Genomic DNA, 19,211 nt, shown 5'->3' on the forward strand with positions numbered 1-19,211 from the left:
TTGAGAGAGTGTGCATGTTCAAGTGTGCGATCTTGCAACTCGCACAAAATGCCGACTTGTCTTGGCGGCGTCATTGTTTGGAACTAACCTTTTTCAGCACAGTCCAACCAATCCGCCGCACCCGCTCCACGTCCTCCCTCTACCAATCTGTATTGTCCCACTCTCTCATGTACTATTCCCTGCGGCAGCGCTATTCAATTGTTTTACAAGAGTGCATCTTCATATTGCACGAGTCGTCCGCGGCAATGGCTCCCGCTCGCATCCTACAGCAAAACGCCAGGTCTCAGACTCCAACCGCTTCAACCGCTTCAAGTCCATCTCTGCGGTCCAAGACACCTGTCAATGTTCCAATGACACCGACCAATTTGAACCCGGGGGGAAATGTCAAAGTTGTTGTAAGAGTCAGAGGGTTTCTTCCGCGAGGTGAGTTTTACGGACATGAATTCACCGATAAACTGCTAATCATCCTCCATAGAAATCGACAAAGGCTCTCCATGCTTGATCGAAATGAACCCAGACACTCAGACCACAAAGTTACGCGTGCCTCCCTCAAATGACGCCAAACCAACAGCCCGAAAAGTTATGGAAGACAAGACCTTCACCTTTGACAACTCATTCTGGTCACACAACACTGATGATGAGCACTACGCCACTCAAGAAGATGTTTACAATTCCCTGGGTGAAGAGTTTCTGGACCACAATTTTGAAGGTTACCACACCTGCATCTTTGCATATGGCCAAACCGGATCAGGCAAAAGCTACACAATGATGGGCAAAGACGAACAAGCCGGTTTGATTCCTCGAACATGCGAAGATCTGTTCCAGCGAATTGAATCCAATGAAAGTGCCAATATCAGCTACAGCGTCAGAGTGTCATACTTTGAAGTATACAATGAGCATGTCCGCGATCTCTTCCAGCCAAGAACCGATCCTCCTCAATACCTCAAGATCCGAGAATCACCAACCGAGGGACCTTATGTCAAAGACTTGACGGAGATCCAGGTCAAGAATTATGGAGAGATCCTCAAATACATGCGAATGGGAGACAGCTCTCGGACTACTGCAGCAACCAAGATGAATGACACGTCTTCGCGCTCTCATGCCGTCTTCACCATCATGTTGAAGCAAATTCACCATGACTACAGAACTGACGAAACCACCGAGCGACTGGCACGCATTCGACTGGTCGACTTGGCCGGGTCCGAACGAGCCAAGGCCACTGAAGCCACAGGGCAACGTCTCCGTGAAGGTGGCAACATCAACAAGTCTCTGACCACGTTGGGTCGAGTCATCGCCGCTCTAGCCGACCCCAAACATTCCCGCACGAATAATTCCCATCGCAAAAATCGGGACATTGTTCCCTACCGCGACTCTATCCTCACCTGGCTGCTCAAAGACTCCCTAGGAGGAAATTCCAAGACAGCCATGATTGCGTGCATTTCTCCCACAGACTACGACGAGACACTGTCGACGCTGCGTTATGCAGATCAAGCCAAGAATATACGCACTAAAGCCATTGTCAACCAGGATCATGTGTCGTCCGCTGAAAAAGACGCACAGATCAATGAGATGCAGGAGACCATCCGGGCACTGCGCTGGACTCTAAATCAACAGCAACAGAATGGTAACGCCACTGTGATGAAGGCCATGCAAGACAGCGCGGAAGCCCAGTCTGAGAAGATCCGAGAATTCACGACCAAGTACGAAAACATGTTACAGATCATGGAGGAAAAGCTCGCCATCTCCGAGTCCAAGGTCAGACAACTCGAAGAAGAAAAGCAAGCCTTGAGCATTCACCTGAAGTTGGTTGTGGAAGAGCTCAAGAACCCCATTGTCATCAACAAGGAAGAAACAGGCCCTGTCTCGGATACTTCACGCTCGGCCACTCCCGACATGATATACGAAGACGACACCGCTTCTGGAGGAGACCCTGAGACAGAGTCAGATCTTGACGAGGAAATGGACCGAGAGGCCGAGGAGATGCAAGCTGAAATGGAAGCCTTGATTGCAGATCTGGGTATGTTCAAGAAGAAGGTGGCCGCCGATCATGAGATGTTTGGGATAGGGGTAACGGTCTAAGTGAGACGGGATCAAGGGACGCAATAGCATTCACGGTACTTTGAGACAAGAGATTGCGATTGAGGACATTATCGACTATTGATGACATGATTGGGCAAGAAGCAAGGCGTTGTGGGTGTTATTTAGGTTACTCGAGTCTAGAGCTACACCTCATGAGTCCTATGACGAGTGAGCGTGGAATTTCCGACTTGGAAAAGTAGTAGAGGAATCGTCCCATAAGTTTATTCCGTTGCCTCTTCCCCTTTGGACTTCTGCTACTCATTGATTTATACGGCACGGCCGATAGTTTGTTTCACTGGGCGGTGTCCTCCTGAACATCTTTACAAAGCGCCAAAATTAACAATTATCCGTCATGTAATAATGTATGGATCATATATTTAGTCACAAGTACTGCCAACTAGTATCCCGACATCTACTCCACATATCTGTACTGAAAATATCAAGGTGAGACTGACATACCAATCGAAGTAATGAGCATGACCCGACAGCTATCAGTCGACCCTTTACAAAGTTGACTTTGCCTCAACGACCGGCGCGACCTTAGAATCCTCCAAAGGCTGACCTTCAACCACAACCCCGTTTGAAAACTCCGCAGCATCAGCCGCACCAGGGTTAGCAAACATGCCCTGTTGGTCATATGCTTCTTCCCAACCCATCTTGCGCTCCTGCGTAGCAAAATCACCCAGCTGACACAACGACCAATACAGAACACTGCTGATGGTGCAACCCAGCACCCAACCCAAACTGTAGATATGCAACCAACCAGTCGCAATATCATGACCAAACTGGCCCGCAAAGCCAGGCACCAAAATCACCACTGTGACGATGAAACTGACCACACATCGCCACGAAGTACCATAATGATACCAATAAGCCGATCCCGGAACAGGAGTATACAGGTCCTTGGCCCAGATATTACCCTTTCGAATGACATAGTAATCCGTGATGAAAACACCACACAGCGGGGCCAGGAAAATACTGTATCCACCGAGGAAACGCAAGAATGTCGTCGAACTCTTGAGGATCTTCCATGGGAAGAGCAGGAAACTCGTGAAATAGCAGATATACATGCCACGACGGATGTTGAGGTATCGAGGAAACACGGCCGTGACATCAGCGCCAAAGGGAAACAAATTGACACCCAGGTTGGACGCGTAGATGGACAACATGAATCCCATGGACAGCAAAGCAATGCCCGTTCTGGCGCCAGCAGACCAATACCGGTCGAGGATTTCGGTGCTGAGATCCCATGGGTTCCAGACCGTGACGCCCCAGGCTTGTTGCGTGGCCGAGGTGGCGAAGATACCGAGTGCAGCGCACAGCGTGTTTCCGAATGGCAGTGCAATCAGTTGAGACCAGAACGGCGCGGTGGCCGTGCGTGCGTAGCGAGATAAATCCGTTTGGTTGACGGCTTGAGTCGAGGTTTTGCCCATGCACGAGTTGATGGCAGAGAGCATGACCCAGGCCAGAGTTGATCCGGAAAGGGGTTTGGAGGCCGTGAATCGACCCGGGTTGAAGCCGGCTTCGCGGCCTTTGACGATGCAGAATGCGAAAAGACCGATGACGACAGGGGGGAGAACGATGGATTTGATCGTGAAGAGTCGTCGCATCTTGCCCGGTGGGAGGTATAGTAATGGTGAAGTGAGGAATACGAAGAGAATCATGCCTGAAAAAGAAGGAAAAAGAAAATTAGTCGAGAAGTTTCACGGGAATTGACCCTTTCTTTTCTTTTGGGCACTTACCAACAAGTTTCTGGACAGTTATATCTGCAGAAGCTGGGAATCCAGCAGGGATATTGTGCCATTTATAGCCAAAGATGCATCGAAGAAGAATCGAGGTGAAGAATCCACCTTGAAGACATTGAACGGCATTCCAGATCAAACCGACAAGCAGACGAACTGCAATGGGGAAGAAACTGGCGTACATGCCCCAACTGACACGACATTCAACGGGGAAACCAAAATGCCATTTGGCACCGGCTCGAGAATGGAGAGAGATGGCAATGGCACCGAGAGTATGGGAGATGAAGACACAGATGATGGCTATTGAGAAGAGCGAATGTGTCAGATATAGATAGAGTAATAATAAAGGGGGAAAGCATACCTTGCCATGAGTTGAGGCCCAATGCGACCATGGAGCTACCGACACTCCACACACCAGTAGAGAATCCTGTGAATTTGAGTCAGTACTGGCTAAGGTACTCGAGAATCCAAGTATACGGCCATCCAATAATGATGACAGCTGTGATCACTTACCATATGACCACCAGAAAGCAGCATAATCATACCAACCCCAGGTCCAGCCCTTTGGAGGAGTGAGATCCAAATCTTCGTTTTTCCATATCGTTCGTTCTTCGATTCGACCATGCGCCGTCTCATCTGTTTCGATGGCTCTCTGGAAAGCTTCCCAACTCTGGAAGCTAGCCTTGATGGACTCCATCTTGGTCTGATACTTTTGCTGCACCTTTTCAAACATGGTGGGCGAGTAAGTGGGACAGGACCTGTCTGTCTCTTCTTTACTGTCTTTCTCCCTAGTAGGTAATTTTTGGGGGGGTGACTTCCAAAGACCCTTGGACCCCGTTGGCGAACTTCTTCGCAAGTCGATGGGTGTAGACACTTAGAAGATTTCTCTAAACTGAAGTCTTATTCAAGAGATCTTGAGATCGATCATCACGGCGACATGGCAACTTTTTGTGTGTTTTTTGGAAGCCCTGCCTATCTATCTACCCACTCACCCACTCCCTAACCAACCCGAATCCGCCCTCTCCAGTATGGGACATGTCTCCAAGGAAGGAGGGATCCACTTTTCCATGTGACGATCAATAGATATCCACGAGTAGTACTCGAGGATATTCATTCATCCGCTCGGCATCACCTATTCGGATTGAACTACAGATAGTGTGGCATTAACTCAAAAGGTTGTCGGGTGCCCAAATCCGCGTCTATTCTAAACCGAGGGTGTCTTTTATCATACTCGTCGAGATCCAGTAGATAAGGACCAAGATAACATATCGAACCAAACAGAGGGCTTGAAGATTCTTTTCATTCCAATCTTCTTATCGCTCTCACTGGGGGAATGGGTCTGTGAGTACCCAAGGTACGTACGGGTAGCCAATACAACTGACTCGTCACGAGAGCACGGTGATGTGGATCTCCTTTTTTTCGGTATCGGGAGGTTTCCACCTGAAAATACCCATTTTGGCGGGTATTTAAGGTTTGGTATGAGTTTCTTACGGAATTTCTTTTCCGCCAAAACCGGCAACTAAGGTGGCTAGCTAGGTACCTTACCTAGTCCTGAGGTGGTTCATGAACACTTGGCCACACACAAAGATAGATATTATCATGACCTTGTTTGAAATTAATTATCATCAAACTTGTCTTGGACGGTCTATAGTAGTTAGAAACTCCCTAGTGATAGGTTGTAGGGTTCGCTGCTCGACATTTGCCACGTTGGCCAGCACAGACCGCTGCCAAGATGGAATGGACCCGTGGGGAAAGAAACTTGTAGCCGGCCGTTGACCGGTGTTCACCCTTTGAGAAGAGAGGTTGAACTTTGTATTGTGGGAGCTGACGCCGAACATAATGATACAGTGGACTGAGAGGAGAGTTTGTCTCAGATATTTGGGTAAAGGTTATTTGTCGCGGTTGACGAGCTTGATCAGTTCTTATCCTTTGATCAGATAGAATTAAAATAAGGACTATCAGGTGTGCTGACGTTGTCTTGAATAGATACATTTCAGCCTGATCATGTGTTGACGGCATGGATAAGATACACTTTTAGTATCAGATGTTGTTGTGATTGGTTTAAGGCTGGTTTAGATAACTATCAATCTATTGGAATTGATTTATCGGTCCTTGGCTGGTTGATAGCTATAGCAAAGGGGTCCAGTCTCCTGACTTTAGGAGGACCCCCTAGAACAAAAGAACGTGTTTAGAATAGTGTCATGCTAGTGTCCTGCCGGAAGATGCCATCTTGTTGAATACTGGGGAGTGACCCCAATACGAATAGCTCATACGAGGAGAAGAACACATGGCATATGATCAGTAGCGTGTTGTGTAGTGTACTTCTGTACGTCCTACGTGGGGACTAAGGTAGGTTAAGTACCTTCCACTCATAATTGTGAAATTGCTATATTCATGAAACTAAAGGTACTATACAGTCTAAGCCGCCTTGGTTGCAGTTGCGCTGCTCTTGGACTTTGCAGCTCGTTCCTTCAAGTAATCTCCAGTGCTCATGATGGGGTATTTCATAGGATTCTCTTCGCTGACACAGGTTGGCACGGGCTCGAGTTTCTTGTCCTTGTTGAACCCAAAGAAGAAGGGGCACGAGTACCGTTCGGCACCGGTCTTGTTGACCACACGGTGCACAGTCGAGACAAAGTAGTCGTTTGTCTGTCTCATCAGGCAATCGGCAATGTTGACCACCATGGCGCCGGGGATGGGCTTAGCGTTGATCCAATAGCCGGACTTGGACAGGACCTCCAAGCCGCCGTTGTGATCTTGTGTGAGGAGTGTGAAGCATTCGAAGTCCGTGTGGGCTCCGATTCCGAGTTGATCTAGCGATGAGGCCTGTGGAGTAGAGATACATTAATTTACTGGATATCAAAATCAGAGTGAAAACGAGGATATTAGAACTAACCTCTTGTTGTGGGTAATGAGCGATACGCATAGCGGCTTCTGGTCTGTCGACATAATCATCAAAGAAGTTCTCTGGCAGATGTAGTGCCAGTGCAAAGACTCGGACCATACGTCGTGCAAGTGAGAGAAGTTTCGAGTGGTGTTCGTATAGGGCCTCCTTGAAGCCAGGGACGTCTTTTGGCCACAGTTGATCGAATTCGGTCTTTACGGCTTCCTTGTTCTTGGCCTCTTCGTCGTATTCTGGGTTGTAGCCCCAGTTGTATGCCTCCATCAAGTCTGAAGGATATTAGTCAGTACATGTAACAGTAAACGCCGTGAGTGCATGCATGGCACTGGAAGGGGTCATCGCTTCTCACCATTTAACTTCTTCTGGTTTCTGTTATATCTGGCCATGGGGAAGTAACCAAAGTAGGCTTCTGGAACCTTGTCGGTGCAGACCTCCATTTTCTGCTCGATTGGCAGTTCAAAAAATCTCTTTGCTTGTGAGAATGTGCCATCGATATACTTCTGATCAATTCCCTGTGCAAATCGCAAAGAGCGTGGTTAGCAATTGAACATTCTACCATCTTGGCCTTGTATCTCTCTCTTCCCGGTTAAGGAATCACAGGCACAAAAGACTCACATGTCCAATAATGTAGAAGAAGCCAATGCGGTGAGCGGCTTCCCTAATCTTTTCTGCCACAGCCTTGCGATCTTCCAAGTTCTCGCTGTAGATTCCACTGATATCGATAACTGGAATCTCATCTGCATCGATGGGGTCGTTAGACTGCACCGTCAATTCCAATCCATTGTTCAAAGTGAGGGTGAAAGGGCCCTTCTGGGCTGTTGTCGTGGTGGTTGTGGCAGCCATGGTTGTTGTTGGACTTTGAAATTGTTGATCGGCCAGCGAATGCCCTCTGGACAAAGGACAATTTTGTAACGTTTCTCCTACATGTATAACCGGCACGGTTGAGATCGACAATCACATGACTGGACGTATGAGTGTGTTGTTTGGATCCGGTTTCGCAGCGGGAGAGAATCACGCTACCAGGTATTGTACTGTATAGCTAGTCCCCATAAGTGGATATCAGATAAGCACAGGCCAAAGGTATGATAGCTCGTGGGCGTCCCGAGGGATCTTATCAGCCTGCTTAGAGTCGTGCAGACTGATAAGCCACCCGGCTTGCCACATGGCAGATCCACGTCTTAATCGTTGAAATCTGCTGCCCTAGAATCTGACTAGACTCACTTGGAATCGATTCCTCAGCTAACTTTCCCGGCACAGGCATGATTGCAATTAGATAATCAGGCGATTGAGCACCCTGATTTCAATAACTGGGGGAACCGACTTGTCCTCCTTTCCAATCATCTGCTTCGCCCGGGGATCCATAATGGATACATGTGGAGCCCTCAACTCATCCTGGGTTTTGGCCCTGCGGTAAAAACCCACTTTGATTATCATCGGGAAACGGACTATAGCGCGCCAAGATTGTAATCTTCAACATCACGTAACGGGGAGAGTCAGAGTTTCGGTATAATTTAACCGCAATGTTCGCCTCCTCGCGACGAGATCCCCTTCGAGTTGGATTTCTCTCCTTTCCTCGGTGCACGTCGAGCTGCGCCAAACAACACACCTGGACCGTGGCGACTGTTATTGCCACTGTCGCCTCGACTTACACCTCCTTTGGAATCTGGACTATCCCGTATGTGATACGGTGCACACAGTCAGGTCGACCAGATTTTCCTCTACATTCAAATGATACCTGCGAGCATGTCCCACAATTTTTCATAAGGCAACATCCTTTTCTCGACGATATCGCTGATACCACAAATATGGTCCTCTCGGATAGTTCTCAAAGTCGTCTTGCCAGCCATAGGGACGCCAAGTATCATCATTCTGGAGAGTCCAATGCTTTAAAATCACCTCCACGGAGCCACTTCTTTATCACGCACTCGGATGCTGTTGCAGTGCCAGGCGAAAGTATCGCGAAACACCGGCCAGACGAATGTAGGTAGTCTCGAATCTGCCATGCGCCATTCTGTTCCCGTCTGTCTCGCACCCAGAACGATCTTTTGTGATATGGTCAGCAAACAGAACAGTTGCTTCGAGTGACACAGGACTGCAGCACTATATGCTAGGCTCACACAAAAAGAATAACTGATTGCGTGCTCTGTACTAACCTGGGAGAGGCGGGCCTCTTCTGGACAAGAATTCTAACAATCGCAAATCCCACACAACGATACTTTGCCTAAGATAATCTCTTTACTGAGATGACAAAGGGAGTAATTGAGACTCGAGTCTAGCTCGCGTAACCAGAGGAGCGAGAAATGTGTCAAGACGTGGTGGCATGTGCATGCAGAAGAAAAGGACTGGTAAGATGATTGATTGACGCCTCCTCCCATGAATGCCAATGAAGGGCAGGCGCATTTGTAAGATCCCAATCTGCAAAGAAATTCTCTAATATCAATGCCTCTGGTCTCTCCCTGGTGTCTAAATCGGCGACTGAGTCTTCCTCCTCCATTTATCAAAAGCCTCGGTTGCACTATTCTTCGCATCGAATCCCAACAACTGCTTCTGGTAGTTCAGATCCGCGCCTTTCCACTCGCATTCTCCCTCACCAGTTGCAGCCAGCATGACTTTGTTTCGCCGTTCCCGGTCCTCTGGCGTACTGGCTTGATACCAGTACTGGTTGCTTTGGGACCCTTTCTGGTTCAAAGTTGTCCTTGGTTTTCTTAAAGTTTCAAAAAGAGAAAGCAATTCTGGAATGTAGGTGTTCCGTTGTGCTACACTTTGTTGTGACGAAGATGACAGAGCCGCCTCATTGAGGGAGCCGAGTAAGACACCCAGAGTGATACCATCCTCCAAAGCCATAGCTGCTCCTTGTGCTTGGTATGGGAGAGAGGGATGGCATGCATCACCGAGGAGAACACATGAGCCCTGAATAGGTGTTAATGTCAACTGTGCTAATTGTCATGCAGAAAGTAGTTGCTGCTAACCTTGGACCAGATATCCAACTCATCTGCGTGTAACAACTTCCAGCTTATCGCCGAATGACCTTGTGACAAGATTTTCTGAAGCCTACAAAGAACGCATCAACACTAAGGGTCTAAGAATCTTCGTCATGTAGCGCAACATACCGTGGTTCCCAGCCTTCAAAGCAGCTCCGCATCTCCTCAAGTGTGGCAGCCTGCGTCCGAATGCCTTCTGGAATATTGTCCGGACCCCTAAATAAATCGCATAGCGAGTAAGTCTCCGAAAGAACATTATGGGCGTGGGGTCTGAAAGCCAGTTTACTTACATTAAAACCAGATTCCACATTGTCCGTTTTTTGATTGGGTACATGACACAATGTCTGTCAGGACCAAGCCACACTGTGGACATATTGACCTTCAGCAGCTCTTGGACGTCGGCATCATCTATTGCTGCCATGTCTTCTCCGGATAGGGTCATCCGATATGCGAGGTCTCCGGTAGGTTTAGGCGGTGCGGGCCTTCCCAGTACCTTTTCTCTGAATGTTGACCAGAGGCCTATGCGATCTTTGGTTATTCCCCCGAATTTCCACGAGTAGAAGTGTCCTCACCATCAGCCCCGACAACCACATCTGCCGCTACAACGGTTCCATCACTCAGTATCACGGCCGGCTCTTCAAAATTGACATCTTGCATTTCGCAGCCTAGGCGGATAGTGCAACCCAATCGCACGGCCTCCTCGTAAAGCGTATCATGGTAGTCTGCTCGGTGTGTCACGCTGTTGAGCTGATCAGCCAAAGGTTCGTCTTTATTGCTGTGTTGGCCGTGTGGGTTTGGCATTATCAAATTATCTTAGGTAATGACTCACCAAGCGGGATCGAGAGGCAACTTTTGAGCCTCGGGCGACAGCCTATTGCGCCGCTGATATAGAATACTGCCATCGTCGAAATTCAAGAATCGAGCTCCTGTGATTGGAACAGCCCCTTTCTGGAGCAATGAGTCGACCAAGCCGTAATGACCAAGAACCCTTGTCGCATTAGGTGGAACGACAATTCCGGCGCCGATCTAAAAAAGAGTGCCTTTCAGTATCTTGACTTGCTTCGTCGCGTGAAGAAGTAGATATCGACCATTACATACCGGCAGAAGTTCGGGAGCCCTTTCTAAGATGGTGACCTTGCATTTTTGTCGTATGCATTGTATGGCGCATGAAAGTCCTCCTGTATCCCAAGTTAGATCAGCACACAAATTACACTTCCAGGACACAGAAATATGAATTGCACGGTGGTGACCTACCTAGGCCACATCCTACTATCACCACATTCAGCGGCTCAATCTCACGTTGTTGTACCGACATTGTTTGTCTTTTTGACCTTGCTCACCTGCGTTGCGTAGATAAAATCACCCTTGAATTTCACGGGCGAGGAAGATCACGATCGACGCGACAGTATTTAGTGCTGAGAATGATTGACAATGCCTCGGCGCATTCCATACTTTCACAACGACATCCCACACCGTATACTACCGCCGTGGTCTCCATGTGCCCCATGGGGAAAGCCGGCAGGGACATGCATAAGAACACGACCGTGTCTAATGTGTCAGGCGATGCTGCATAACGGACCCGGAGACAATGAGGCTGAACCTAATTCAATATTTGGAGACGGCGGAGTTTGAAGATTAACATCAACTCCGCTCCGGGCCCACCATCCTTCGCGCCACCTGGGGAAAAAGTACAGGGGATCGGTTGGCTGGATTCAACGACCCCCGGAAACCTGGGGAACGGGTCCTAGCCATCACTCCGCCGTGGTTTAGAAGTACAACGCCTACTGAAGCTAGGTCGCTGTCTACTGCGGACTGTTCGAAAGGCATCTATCTTGATTTTCAAAAAATTGGCCATATCATTCATTTTTAACCGGAGGTCCAGCTATAAACCGCTACGCTTAGAGCATTGTCTTCAAAGTAGGTGGGGGTACTGTTCTCTCAGTCAAATGATGTCTTGGGCCAATATCCGGCCTCTTCTTGATCTGTCTTTCATCTTCCCCCGACCGTACGCGGGCCACCAGATCATCGGGGTTAAACTCCACGCCAAATGGATTCTCCATAAATGCAGGGCTTGACATATACTCCGTAGCATCAGCGTTGTCATCAAAATTGTCCACTTGAGTCTCAATCTCATTGCCATCAGGATCTCGATAGTACAGACTAGTGGTGGTACCATGGTTGATACACCAGAATGGGACGATGCCGTGTGCTTTTCTTTGCTCGTAGGAGTCGGCTAGATCTTTCAGACCGTCAAAAGTGAAGGCGATATGGGCCAACCCAGAGGTGGTGGGGTCCTTGTCTTTGACACCAGGGAAGCCAGCAATGGCGATTCGATGATGCTCATCATCATAGGTTAGGAAGGCGAGAAATCCATTGTCGTGAACGATTTTGGCGCCGAGGAAGATGTGCCAAAACTGCACCATCTCTTTGAATTTGTTGGTTTGAAGAACAACATGGGCAAGTTTGTTGGGGCTGACCACTGGTCCCGCCTTTGCGGATGTCATCGTTGTTTGAGTAGGATTTACTTTGTCTTTGACTGATAGTTGGAAGCCTGGAGATTGTTGAGACTCAACGCTGAAGTGAAATCTTTCTTAAATCGTTAATCTGAACCCGGAATGATCGGATATATCTCGTAGGGGGGCGAGGCCTGGCCTTTAAACTGATCTGTTCAAATCCCGGAGAACTGGACGTTTCTCGGAATCCGGGCCTCCAGGACAAGAAAAAACCGCCACTCCCGTGCCACTCCCTGCCCCTCCCGCTGGGACGAGGGAAGCCTCGCATATGTTCCCGGGTATGAATCCTAGGTAAAGGGGCCTCGAACAGAGCCTACTGTGTCAGGCATACGGGGTCCGTGTATCTGGCACCTGTAGATAGAATGATCCATAGGAGAGCGTTCCCAGTCATGAAGGGGGGCTTCCGGCCACCACTATACCTCTCTATGACACAACGCCCTACAACAAGTGGACTATTTTACACTACTATAATATGAGGTGCGTGATATGAGTTGCGATAATCTCCCCGCGGGCCCACAAGAGACATTTCATAAAGTTTCACGCATGGCTCATGGGATACCTCATCCACCAGGGATAGGGGATGGTGCAAGAAGTGGTACCCTCTTCAGCGTCTCTTTCTCGGTGACGCTCAAAGTAGCCAGTTCTGAAACGCGACGTTTTGAACAGATCTGGACAATATCTGATAGTCAAGCAGCAATAGTCAGCATTTCTCATAGTCAGTCCATGAAGAAGGTGGGCAAGACCAACCTAAAAGTAGCTCTCCAAGTTCCCAGTACCAAGCATGGCGTTTCAGGCAAAGTTTCATCATCTCAAAATCGTCGTTCGAAGTATTAGGGTTCTGTGATGATCCAGAGAGACAGTTCTCGACGTGGATGGCATGTGGACCCACGATAGCGCAGGCTAAGAAAGGCGAGAACGGCATCGATTTAGGTGACCACGCTCGAATCGCGGACAAGATCTCGTTTGTCTGGCTGTGTCCAGAGTCCCTCAATTTCTCAATCATTGCTGGGGAAGACGCATTTGAAGCTGGACTATTGATTTCCATAGCCATTTCGTGACGAGTTGTCGCTAGTAAGCAACTGTGATACCCATGATCAGCAAAGTCTCACATTCATTCAGTCGAACCAGCGATAGCCCAGTGACAATGCAACATACCTCTGAAGCATGATGTGGGTGCTTATGACCCAGCCAAAATCACTTCCAACGTTTGTCAAGCCCGAGCAGATATCAAATGAAGGTGGTAGGGCTAGTGAAAAATATTTAACAGCAAGTTTGTAATCCTGGACATCTTTCTGTGCACGAGCCGTGTCAAGCTCGCGCAATTCGTGGCCCAGCCGAACCAAATGGAGGTTCACCAAATACCAGGCCCTTAGAGACTGATTTGGGCAGTCTACCAGGCTTTGCCATGCCATGAGAGGGTCCTGTGTTAATGAAGCCGAGGCCACGGGGACGCCGGCATACCAATCTTTGTCGGAGACAGGGAGCAGAATATCAGTCCTTTGTCGGTCCAATCCGTAAGGACGACAGGTAAGTGTTGATGCCAAATGGTCCAGTTCATAGCAGCACCACCATGCACGGCGCTTTTCTTCCCGCTCAACCCATTCCAATACATACTGTGGTGATGACACATCTCCAGAAATCAGTTCGCGGTCCAGTTCGTGGAGTCCAAGCTCATAAGCCATTCGTGAACAAAGTCCTGTCAGCACCCAGGCGCGTGAAGTGATTCCCGAAGAAAGTCGATAGCACGCCAATAAGATACATCCCTGTAGAATTCGGAGTGACGACTGTCCTATGGCGCTCGAATTGTGGTTTTCTAACAAATGCTCCGCTCGCCTGGCGAATGGCTCTCCGCGGGTAGTACGGCCACGATCTGAAAACGCGTCTGCTGAGGAGAAACGTGCCGAAAGTGCAAACATGGCATTCAACACAAATGCTGACTCTCGAGACGTTGAACTTGTTGAAAGACTCAGTTTGTCGATCTTCCCTCGAAACTCTTGCTCAAAGTTTGGTCGGTGGAACATCGGTAGAAAAGGCTGAATCTTCTCAAAGTACAGTTGAAGCCTGGACGCAATTTGTTAGCAAACCGGCGAGGCAGCAGAAATCAGACGCTCACAGGTCATCATATGGAATGTTCGTTTCCGAGATAGAGCTCGCTGGGCTATTGGCGGGCAGTAATGAGGATTGCAAAGCGGTCAGTGACTCATCCTGACTCGACATGCTGGACCCTGCTTGAGGCATGTCCAGCTCCATTGATAGATCCGATAAGTTCCCAGGAACTCCGCCATTGCTGAAATGCGTATTTTCAAGGAATTGATCTGGATGGGCAACATGCTGGCCCGGAGACATGATAGAGCTCCAGAAAGAATGGTCTGTCATCATTACGGACGTCCCGCCCTGCTGCGCGTTGATAGACCCTAGGTCATGGTTTAGATGATAGTTCGGGGGAGAGTCTACCCTAGAACCGGACGGCGGTGGCATTAAGTCGGTCTGCATTGTCGCTGAGAGATCGAACGAAGGAGTGCTATCGCCGAAATGGTTTTGTTCCACGCGTGACTCGAGAAGTGCCAGAAGTCTGTCTATCTTACTGTCAGCTTCCACAGGATTAGATCCGAAGATCTCGTAATAAAGGAAATACCAACCTAATTGTTTCCCTTTTGTGTTGGGACGTGGTTTTCTCTGATTGGTGGAGTTGCGTAACGACTTTCGACTCGTGTCTGGGAAAATGCAGGTTTTGTCTGTTCGTGAACAAAGAGAGCACTTGGGTCTCAGCATATCACCTAGTCTAGTCAGTGATCCTGTCCTCATCATGCTCACGAAGGCATAGCCCAACATTTTGTTTTCTTCCTGTGATCGAGTCAGCATACACCAGCCAGAATTCGGCGCATTACCCACCGTTTGCACTCATCACATGCACGCTGACGACTGTCTACGGTGCTTGCAGGGGCAACCCAGATGGCTTCATTGTGTGGTAACTCCTCAAAGGGTCCCATTGTTTCGAACTGGTGTCTCGTAGGAATCAGTTGTCGGTTTAAATGTACACTGTACGCCCTGCTTCAGGACGTTCGAGCGCATTGAGGCTCTAGTCCCAGGCGAAAATTTCAGGAATGATGGCGAACTAGGTATTGTGCTGCTTGTTAGCAAGTGAGAAAGTGAAATGCGCGGGGCTCGCGCCAAATTATGCCTCGGCAGCCTGTCAGCTTTAAAGCCGCTATGCATCGCCTAGATCCTTCAACCACAGCAGTGGTCACAGGGCAACAGAGGAAAGGCTATTGGTGCCTCGGCATGTCAGCCAAGGAGAATAGGCGGGACGGTTCCAACAATTGGTTATTTGGCTAGAGAATGAGAATCGAAGATCCCTGGACGGATTGGACGCCGATCAGTTCACAGTTAGTGGTTAAAAGTCGAGAAGTGGAACAGAAATTGACTCGATACGTGACACCGATTCTTGAAATCCCATTGGCATTCTGTTACTAGTCTTTGGAACTGCCATTCTTATTACAACTTTGATCCAAGTGCTGAATCTCGAATTCTGCTATTTAGTCCACTCTGGGTCAATGTACCATCGAGCTCCAACCTTGTTCTCCCCGCCTTTTGGTCGAAGAACTTTTGGGTCTTCGCGGCCACAGCTGTGGCGGTATCCACAACCTCCAGTAAATTTGCTGGCGAATCATACTTGTGAAGATGGCACTCTAGCATCTGGATTTGTTTTCCCTCCTGGAAGTCTGGGTGGCTCAAAACCTGTCGCAAATCGGCGTAGGTACGGGCCGAGTACGACCTGGACTTTCCTCTTCCGCCGAAAAACGAAAGCATCACCTGATGGTCCCATGGCGCAATATCATTATGAATCTTTGCAGGCCCGTGAATGACTCTTTCTACCGTATAGCCTTCATTGTTGATAACGATGATGATGGGACGATATCCGTTGCGGACCATGGTACTAATCTCCTGCCAACAAGTCAGTGTCTCAGTATAAGCGCAGGCAACCTGAACTCGCTCTTACTTGAACGGTCATTTGAAGGCTTCCATCACCAACAAAGAGGAAAACCCGACCTGGCTTCTGCATTTCTTCCCGCGCCACGAGTGTTCCCAGTGTTGCCCCAACAGTGAAACCGATACAGCTGTAGAACATTTGAGTAAAATACTGGCAGTCTCGTGGCAGTGACATGCCAACAGTAGCAAATTGAGAGGTTCCAACTTCGGCAATGACAGAGTCTCCAGGGCGCAAGATCTGATTGAAAATTTTCCAGATGTGGGCTTGAGTCAGTTGACCTTGCAACTTCTCGAGCTCAGCGCTAGCGACTGTTGGCTTCGTCTGTAGTTGAAGGTCAAGTCAGCGCAACCTGAATTCCAAAGTGCTTGAAGGGCTCGAGAGTTACTCACAGATTTGCACCAGGAGGTCTGAGCATTATTTAATGATCTAGACGCTAGCCTCAGGGAAAGCTTTTGCATGACGCCAACAAAGGACACTCCATCAAACTTCTCCTTGCCCACAGAGACATAGTGAGGATGGAGGCCGATAACATCGCCACCAAATTTCTGCGTGAACCCTCCGCAATTACTGTCGGAAGGAAAGCGTCCGACGTGGATAGTAAGATCGGCACTTTCGAAGTCGGCTTTCACCTGTTTGAATGGAGTGATGATCCCTTGGTAGACGCCCTGAAAGTTGTCCCGAGTCTCGTCTACCATGGACTTTGCAAGGGGGGTTACAAACACCTGGTGGAACGTGATTAAAACAATGCTTCTTAGGCAGCCAGAATGCGACAAGGTTGGAATGATGTCTCTGGTTGTCTTACCGGTAATTTGGTGGTATCCAGTATCTCTGATACCACTCCTGTTAATCCAAAGCGTTGTGTGAGCATGTCAACCAAGAGACATGGCCTTTTGGCTTGTTCTATGTGTGCAATGATCTTTTGCACCACCACATCTTCAGCCTCCTCTCCAGCGGGACTTCGAATGCCTAGATCCAGCGGCTGCTGCAGTCTTCTGCTGTCCACCAATATATCGGGCGTGTCAGCGGGAACACGAAGGTACACGGGTAACCTTGTCCTGAAACATTCTTCGATCACTCGATCAACGTCCTCTGTGAATGTTTCATCATTGTCCAGGGAAACCGAAGCCGCACTTAAATGACTTGACACTTTTTCCAATGTTCTGTGATCCCAACCTTCGTCTCCACAAGTGTGGTGAATCATCACTCTTTTATCTTGAGCCAGCCGAGAAGTTGTGCCAACAATGTGGATAATTGGAACATACTCGCTGCGGGCACCTCCTATTCCATTGATCGCACTCAATTCACCAACTCCGTATGTCGTGACTAGAACTCCTGGCAGCCCACGCGTACGGGCATAACCGTCAGCAGCATACGCTGCGTTTAGTTCATTGCATGTCCCAATCCATTTCAGACCCTCCACTGGATACAAATGGTCGAGGAGGTTGAGATTGTAGTCTCCAGGGCACCCGAAGACGCTCTTGATGCCCAGACCTCGGATACGCTGGAAAATGTAGCCTCCAAGTGGAATTCGATGAGATTCCATACTGGTGTTTGGGGCTTACAGGAAGTTGAATGCAATTGAGTATTATAGACTGAAGATGATTCAAGAAAGAATAAAATCTCACGACAGGCCGAGGCAAGTCATACGGTTTCTACATAAGCCCTAACCCCTCGTTCACTTACGGTCAACCCGATGCTAGCCCATGAATACATTCCAAATAGATCCGACAGCCAGTGGTGATGCGCGTTGTCATGAAGACGGACCCGGGGGCGGAGCGTAGGCAAGTTGGGGCCGAACCCCGTGCTAGGCGGATATTCCAAAAGTGGAACAACCGCCAGTGTATCACTGCTTAGGCGATATGCCTCATCAACTTCTGTTTATACACAAAGGCCTTCTGAGGGATATAACTTGGATTACGTCTCAAAACTATCCAACGACTCACGAAATAATGTCCTACGTGATCGAGAACACAGTATGGCCAGATTGGGAGATTACCCAAGAAAAGCGGGCGTTGCTGAGTCTCTTCTTCGAACTAGCAGATCTGAAGTCCTCGGAAGCTGGGCCTCGGATGGCTGCTGAGATTTTCACTTCAGACGCAGTTCTTGCCGGTGGCAGGGGAAAGATTTCTGGGACTGAGGGTAACGATCTCCATGAGAACCAAAATGGTGGATATATGACGGTGCTGATTTACGAAACTATAGCCATTACTCAGTCCAGGAAGAACGCGTGGGACCACATTGACAAGCGAAGACATGTCCTCTCGCGAGTCTATACTCTTGACAAGAAAGCGACAGACCTAATATTGGTGGGAGAACTCAAAGCGACAACAAAATCGGGGAAAGACTTTCGACAGGAATTCTGCGCCAGAGCCGTCGTGGCAGAAGACGCTGCGGCTGGTAAACCTAGGCTATCCTTATACCAGGTTTGGGCGGTAAGCATTGTTGACCATTACAAGGAGAAAGAAGACAAAATAACAATAGATAGGATCCTACCCCAATGCAAGAAGCACTGAAGCTTTGATGAAAAACACAACAAGTATTTGGACACAACAAACGAACTTGGTAATTAGGTAGAAACTCTCAAAGTCTTGGGTTGCCGAGACTTCAACCCTCTTCAGACTCGTTTCTCAATTTCTCCGAAAACTAGTAGCGACCTACCTATATAACGTACATCACCGCATAGACGGGATAATGTTGTGCTTGGGGGGCTTCTACATTTAGAATAAGCTCCCAAGGTGATAGGGCGAACCTTGATGTCCTTCAGATGGGGCAATGAGAGGAGCACCGTCTTGATTCGCGGGGTTGGACAGCCCGGTGTGACCTCCGCTCCGGGGTTCAAAGCACTGCTTCAGTTACCCTTCCTAAGATGACGCGTATAATGTACATTTTACACTCTTGCCCTTCTCGATTGAGTCAAAAACCTTGCTCGCAGTGGTAAAGTACTTGAACGTGTATATTGTCCTCTTATTGTCCTGCGCTGCTAGGATTCTCATTCGATCGGAT

At 48.7% G+C, this 19,211-nt stretch overlaps 4 protein-coding genes across 4 annotated transcripts; 2 read left to right on the plus strand and 2 right to left on the minus strand.

Moving 5' to 3' along the window:
* Nucleotides 1-185: 185 nt before the first annotated feature.
* On the plus strand, nt 186-2,224 carry PV10_04693 (uncharacterized protein). Its single transcript, XM_016369268.1, has 2 exons — nt 186-423; nt 476-2,224. The coding sequence occupies exons 1-2, from the start codon at nt 246-248 to the stop codon at nt 2,077-2,079; spliced, it is 1,782 nt and encodes a 593-aa protein (XP_016225056.1). The 5' UTR covers nt 186-245; the 3' UTR covers nt 2,080-2,224.
* A 3,965-nt stretch (nt 2,225-6,189) lies between these two features.
* PV10_04694 (uncharacterized protein) lies at nt 6,190-7,591 on the minus strand. Its single transcript, XM_016369269.1, has 4 exons — nt 7,339-7,591; nt 7,073-7,235; nt 6,718-6,992; nt 6,190-6,647 (listed from the first exon to the last, which is right to left on the minus strand). Exons 1-4 carry the CDS (start codon nt 7,564-7,566, stop codon nt 6,240-6,242), a joined length of 1,074 nt encoding a protein of 357 aa, XP_016225057.1. The 5' UTR covers nt 7,567-7,591; the 3' UTR covers nt 6,190-6,239.
* Nucleotides 7,592-12,682: 5,091 nt separating this feature from the next.
* Nucleotides 12,683-17,751, minus strand: PV10_04695 (uncharacterized protein; the record flags this gene model as incomplete). The annotated part of the gene is made up of 8 exons (XM_016369270.1): nt 12,683-12,896; nt 12,965-13,296; nt 13,373-14,278; nt 14,331-14,793; nt 15,778-16,162; nt 16,218-16,529; nt 16,598-16,930; nt 17,011-17,751. The coding sequence occupies 8 exons, from the start codon at nt 17,749-17,751 to the stop codon at nt 12,778-12,780; spliced, it is 3,591 nt and encodes a 1,196-aa protein (XP_016225058.1). The 3' UTR covers nt 12,683-12,777.
* Nucleotides 17,752-18,157: 406 nt separating this feature from the next.
* PV10_04696 (uncharacterized protein) lies at nt 18,158-18,729 on the plus strand (the record flags this gene model as incomplete). Its single annotated transcript, XM_016369271.1, has 2 exons — nt 18,158-18,640; nt 18,694-18,729. 2 exons carry the CDS (start codon nt 18,158-18,160, stop codon nt 18,727-18,729), a joined length of 519 nt encoding a protein of 172 aa, XP_016225059.1.
* Nucleotides 18,730-19,211: the final 482 nt, after the last annotated feature.

Source organism: Exophiala mesophila (assembly GCF_000836275.1).
Source record: "Exophiala mesophila strain CBS 40295 unplaced genomic scaffold supercont1.3, whole genome shotgun sequence".
In the NCBI taxonomy this organism is placed as follows: domain Eukaryota; kingdom Fungi; phylum Ascomycota; class Eurotiomycetes; order Chaetothyriales; family Herpotrichiellaceae; genus Exophiala; species Exophiala mesophila.